General features: G+C 43.3%; 1 protein-coding gene across 1 annotated transcript; it reads right to left on the reverse strand.

Moving 5' to 3' along the window:
* Positions 1 to 339: 339 nt before the first annotated feature.
* On the reverse strand, positions 340 to 4,714 carry LOC115057343 (BTB/POZ domain-containing protein 2). The gene is made up of 9 exons (XM_029524397.1): positions 4,194 to 4,714; positions 3,972 to 4,091; positions 3,588 to 3,744; positions 2,988 to 3,093; positions 2,694 to 2,891; positions 2,381 to 2,573; positions 2,032 to 2,119; positions 1,771 to 1,917; positions 340 to 1,594 (listed from the first exon to the last, which is right to left on the reverse strand). Exons 1-9 carry the CDS (start codon positions 4,712 to 4,714, stop codon positions 1,433 to 1,435), a joined length of 1,692 nt encoding a protein of 563 aa, XP_029380257.1. The 3' UTR covers positions 340 to 1,432.
* Between the last annotated feature and the right edge of the window lie 1,405 nt (positions 4,715 to 6,119).

The following is a 6,119-nucleotide window of genomic DNA, read 5'->3' on the forward strand; positions in this document are numbered from 1 at the left end:
GCAGGTAGGCAGTAAAGGAACAGTATTTTCACTATTATTTGACATTAAAAAAGTGGCATTTTAAACATGCATTGATAGAATATACGGGACGAAGCTTTCAGAAGGAAATATACCACTATCTTACCTTTAGGTTTTCTTTGTGCTAATAATTTTACATAATTTAAGATTAAACACAACAAATTCCATACAATCAGTACTAAAAGTAGATTTTAACAAAGTCAACACAAAATCCTGTCTCCAAAACCAGTGGCCACAAGATGGATGCCTGATGCTGTAGATCAACTCGTCAGTGGGAGGGACAGCTGAACCGGCTCTATTCAGTGATATCAAAATGCACCCATAAAGCTCACAAGTTGCAACAAATGGCTGTCTATGGCTGAGACCTGCAAACAGCAGATGTCCCACTAAGCAATGGATCATATATTTAAGAGGACACACTCAAGAACTTTACCAACCCTAACCAATGCTAAACAAGGTTAGATGACACACAAGCACCACAATGCTTTTCTTCACTCTTTAATCAATATTTATTTCAAGTTACATATATAATGTTAATAAATGCCACTTTAATATACAACCCATTAACTTCCGCACCAAAACGGAAAGCTCTTTCACCTGCACTTTTTAAAACAAAGCTGAAAAGAAACATATCTGTAGAGTCAGTGTGCATCCATAGAACTACCAAATGAACATATGCAAGGCTGACAAGTGCAAGGTATCTTGGGTATAGGCAACTACAGAGCAAGGACACAAAATATCACAGATTTTAATGAATGTAGAAACCTGAAAATTGTTTACCATATTTATATTATTAAGATTAATTCTTAATTCAGTTTGAATTTGCAAAGAGTTTATAAAGCCTATAAGGTCCGTGAGTCTATGCAAGTTACAGCTGATGTGGAACTGAGGAAAATGCTGGTCTGTGCTGGACTTTGATAGGGAACTTTTCTTGGCAAATATGAGATACTGTACATTCATACAGTTGTAACTCCTCTCAGCACTAATGCTGTGGAGTGCAGGAAGGGGAATCCTACGGCTCAAGTAAAATTCAGTGTCAAGCCTTATGTCTTCAATCCACAGCAATGACATAGATACTGTGAATGATCTAAGAGGTTTCTCTCTCCCTCCTTCCTTTGTTGAATCAGTTACAGTCATGTCTGTTTAAGATGCTGGTATCACTACAACACAAAGGGATCAAGGAAGCTGCTAAGAAAGAGAGAGACCGCATCTCAAATGACAAGCTACGCCCCATGTAGTGGCCTACATCGCCTCACAGCTATTCGTCTTCTCCTGTGGCCCATAGTAGTGCACTATATGGAGGGAACAGTATGATGTCTGACAGATTAGTCCCCAGTTTGGCTGCTGAGATGTGGTCCTGTACTGGTGTCAGGCTGTCACATTTGATGGAAGATCATTGCAATGTCAGAGGTGACTATGTGTAGAAGATGACCTCAGGAATCTGTCCATCCTCTACAGAAGTGCCATTGTTGTTGCCTGCTGCATAGCAGAATGTGAAACAGGTCTTTGTGCCGGTGGACGATGACTCGTGTGTTACCTTTCGCATTCCTTTAGTCCCATAATGAGAGTCTGGACCCTGCAAGCCACACAAAGAGGAGGATGAACACTCACTGCATCATATCAGACCAGATTTTTAAAACCATCAAGGAGAATAAATACACAATTCAGCCAAAACTCCAATGCACAGCTTAACAGTGTGGTGCAATATCTTTCATGTTTTGTATCATGCATCTACTGTAACACTTCTCAGACCTTAAGTGTAGCACAGGCAGTGTAGTTGACATTGGGTAGTATCTCCACTGGTTCTTTGAACATGACTCTGAAGGTGTTGGCTGACCCATCACAGCTGAAGCCTGTATCATTCTGGCCAAGCACTGTGTTACTGTCTGTGTGAATTATCTGCATGTAGAGAGGGCAGTAAAAAAAAAAAAAAAAAAATCATCCACAGCAGTTTATATAGTGCGCCTCCACACAATGAAACCAGAGAAAACTTCTTAGGAATAGGGTCCATACCTGTATGTTGACTTGATAGTCTGTGGGTCCATGTATGGAACCATAGAGGCCAAACCCAACCACAAATATCCTTCTATTTACTGAGAACCTGAAAGGGAACAGGGTGCAGGAACCAATTCATTTATGAGTGACTGCTGAGCTGGTTATACAGTATTGTGCACAATTTTACCCCCCCCGCCCAAAAAAAAAAAAAAAAAAAAAAAAAAAAAAACTACAATGACACTTTGACAAGCTAATATCATTGTCTGGAAAGAGATGGAATTAATTTGCCACGATAGCTCACTAAATTTAAAGTCTTTTTTTGGAAAGAGTTGAAGGCCCCCCAAAAAAACTTCTTGTCTCCACTCACCGTATGCGGTCACTTGTTCCACTGTAGCCCCAGCGACTCTCAACCTGTCCAAAACGTGTGATACTGCACTCCTTCCCGCGGAGGCAGCAGCGAGGTCGGTCGATGAAATCTACACGGGGCTTCGGGTTTACTGTGAAATGGAGGAAGAGACTTACCACCTCTCTGTCAGTAAGAATACTGGACTGGGCTGGACCTGAAGGCATAATGACAACACTAAGTTTAGAGTCTGGAAAGGAGAGGAATCAACAAAGAGCAAGGCAAGGGCAGAAATAAAAGTAGAGAAATTGTGTGGGTTTACTGTGAAGTCTTTCACCTGCAGCAAACTCCTCAATGGTCATGAGAGGGAAGCGAATGAGTGTGAGAGCTTTGCCCAGGACTTTGCGTTTGTTCTCAGGTGTGGGCTGCAACTGCTGCCTGTGAGCCTCAGCCTCAGCCCAACGCACTGCAGCGCCAAACAAACGGACCTCCCTCACTCCCAGCGTATCTCTCTCCAAAACTGCCACCAATGTATCTAAAGGAAGGAGTGGGTAAAAAATGAATGGTCTGTCAAAAAAATACGTTGCAATTAATAACCTCAAATGGATGGAAATATCAATTGTGACATTACCCAAGTCGATGTCTGTAAAGCCTTCAGCAGCGAGAGCATCTCCAGTGTTCTTATCAATATTTTCTAGACAAAGGCTGGCAAGCTGAGGCTCATCAAATAAACGTGCCTGAAAAAAATAAATAAAAATTATACATTCGTTTTTAAATAATTTGGTTAAAATTAACAAAATTGACCCATGATATTAAACAAGTGCTGCATCACAAAGTATTCTAAGGAAGGAAAAAATAAATCCTGAGTTTTATTTGGGATGCATTATTATCATATAAAAAGATGCCAAAGTGAAAACCTCAACTGCTAAAGGCACCAAAAATAAAATATCTAGACTCTGTGTTCTTAAATAAATGAAATATATACAGGTTTGATGACAGTTTCAAACCTGACTATTTACAACTATTTCAGCTAAAATACAGATAATGAACTCCTGAATAATTTGCACAGTGACTCTATGCTCTGCTGTGCATGGTGTGTTATGGATACAAGCATAAATTGTATTCATGTGTTTGTGATGAAGTGAGATGTTGACATAATTTCTGTTACACTATGTGCTGATAAGGCAAGGTGGCAGGAAGTGGTCGACACAAGGCGTTGAAGGAAACTGACCTGTGTAAGCAGCATGAAAGCATTATCTGCTCTCAGGTTCTTCTTTAGGAACTCCACACAATGAGCCTCCAGGGCTGGCACTGCATACTTCTTGGCTGTATAGAGTGTGGTCATCACTGTCTCAGGTCCGATCTGGACTTCATCGGAGTAAAGAAACCTTTGGGAAGGGGACAAATTAAACAGGACTGCCCAATTTTACTGTGTCCCATTAATAATTTGTAAACTCAAATGAATCTTGAAAATGTAATAGATTGTTATCATTGTTAACTATTACTGTTAGTTGCAATTGTAGATGTAGTAGCAGTAGCAATAATATTAATAACATTAACAATTTCCGTGCACTTTCAGGCTGCGTAAATAATCGATTTAAATGGCAACACTTACTTTAACAGGGCCAGAAAAGCAGCTGGTTCCACATCAGGAAGCTCGATTTCTGTAGAGGTCGTCGCCATCCCGCCGTTGAACATGGCATCAAACACTGCGCTCCCCACAGCCAGGACAAACCTGACAATGTCAAGAGCCGGCAGCAAACAACGCAGAGGTCAAACGCTTCCGCTCGGCGCGGTCAGAAGTACAGATGTCAGATGGTGGCCGGTCGGGTCTTACCTGTGTGCAGGTATCCTCTGGACTCCCATCCCTTTGCCCACCAAGAAATGAACGTCACTCAGGACCTCGTTGTTGAACAGGAAGGCGAACCTCTCCTTCACGGTGCTCTTCGTCGCTTGCCAGTTGTACACCGGCTCTCGGTACACCAGCACGGACGCGGCTGCCGGAGTGGCGGTCGGGGCCGACGCCTGGGAGGCGTTTGACGCCGCGGTGGTTGCCATGTTGGACGCCGGGGTGGCCATTGCTCCCGTTGCCGCAGCAGCTGCCGCAGCGGGCTGCTGCAGCGAGTTCTGCGCAGTCGGCGGAGGTCCGGTCGAGACACCGTTGCCGTCTCCGCCGCCAGGCCCGAGCTGCGGGTTGGGTCGCCTCGCTGCACCCTGCGCTCCGCCGGCCGCCACCACGGCTCCGCCGTTTGATGCGGGCATGGAGAAGACGCTGTTACTTGGCTGGCTGTTTCCCAAAGGACCGGGACCGGGGAAATTAAGGCAAGGAGGCCTGCCGCTGTTGTCTCCAGCAGCCATCTTGAACCTAGCGTAGGCGTAAACAACACACTTCATCGCTTTGTAGAAATCCGGTAGTCTCGGTAGTCGCGGCTCCGCTTTGCTTCCCCCTGGCGTTTAGTTCGGGTACTGCAGGCGGCTGTCCACCTGCACTGGATGTGTAAAGTCAAATATTGATTATCAGAGAAATGCAGATGTTTTAGAATAATGGTTTGGCATGGTAAGCTCCTGTTTTAAAATATAATATCCCTGTCCAGGTTAGTGTGTTCACAAATGAAACACAACAGACAGTTGAGTCCAGCCTGTTGGTGTATCCAGCATGTTACAGCCCTCATCCTACAGACCTTTGACACCTGAGCCCAGAATCTCCTGCTGTGAAAAACCAGCAGTGCTAAGTTTTCAGGGATTGGGACATGCCTTGATATGATTTTTCAAGAGGTGGCACTCAGAGCTAACTTTGTGTTTTATGTGTATGGTCATTTAATCTTTTGAGTCTTGAGTGGCTATTTTGTGTTTGATGGAAATATTCACCTATGTAGGACTCAAACATCTTGTTTTTAATCAATAATCATCTTCATGACCACTTGCGCCATCTCTCTATCTTGTCATTTTCTAACAGACAGTGCCCATGGGACTCATTTTTGACGGTTTGTATTCCAGCTCTTACTCTATATCACTTTTGCTCTTTGTTAGTGTGGCAAAACAGACACAAAAATGTGCACACATTGACCACCTATGAACTCACACCTTGTTTTGGACAGTTGTGTGTTTTCATGACACTGTAATCCCAGCTATGTAATTTTTTTTTTAAATTGGGAATTTGGGTTGTGTTTTGTTTGTGTGGACAGCTAATCCTAGTTTCAGTAAACCCAGTATGACCTTGGTACTATTTTGTGCATTGAGAAACCTGCGTATATGACACGGAGTATACTGTAGGCGTTTATACCCATGTTTCTCAGTCATACTCACCTGTATGTATACTGTGGCATGTAAAATTATCATCAAGGTTTTTGAACCATGAGATGGACAAGAGAAATGATCAGGGATATGAAACCCATATGGATTGAACTGAGAGCATAATACATCGGATACCAGTGCACATTTAAAGGCAGTAGATGGCATACAATGTTTTTTGTGGCGTGAAACATAAGTGCTTGAGCACAGTGAACACAGTGAGAGAACACAAAATGAGTAAATGCACATAGTCCCTATCCACTATTGTACTAACACATGACCCCTGGGGGGTTCGGTCTCTGAAGGTGTGTGGGTGGGATGGTCGATCCTCTTCACAGATATCACCGAATGAATGGGTGCTAGGAAAAGAAAGGCTTGCAGATATGCTGAACCCGAAAACAATGAATGAAATCCCTCGTCGTCATTTCATTGAGCGCATTGCTGCTCACAATTCAGAGCCATCACCTCCGTC

Source organism: Echeneis naucrates, chromosome 17 (genome assembly GCF_900963305.1).
Source record: "Echeneis naucrates chromosome 17, fEcheNa1.1, whole genome shotgun sequence".
Lineage (NCBI taxonomy): Eukaryota > Metazoa > Chordata > Actinopteri > Carangiformes > Echeneidae > Echeneis > Echeneis naucrates.

Bases quoted from the DNA above. Each gene is read 5' to 3' on its own strand.
- LOC115057343 (XM_029524397.1), bottom strand. From the start codon at position 4,714: ATGGCTGCTGGAGACAACAGCGGCAGGCCTCCTTGCCTTAATTTCCCC. The intron at 4,092-4,193 runs GTAAGACCCGAC...TGACATTGTCAG, and splicing joins CAGAGGATACCTGCACACAG to GTTTGTCCTGGCTGTGGGGA. The intron at 3,094-3,587 runs GTCAGTTTCCTT...TATTTTTTTCAG, and splicing joins CTTTCATGCTGCTTACACAG to GCACGTTTATTTGATGAGCC.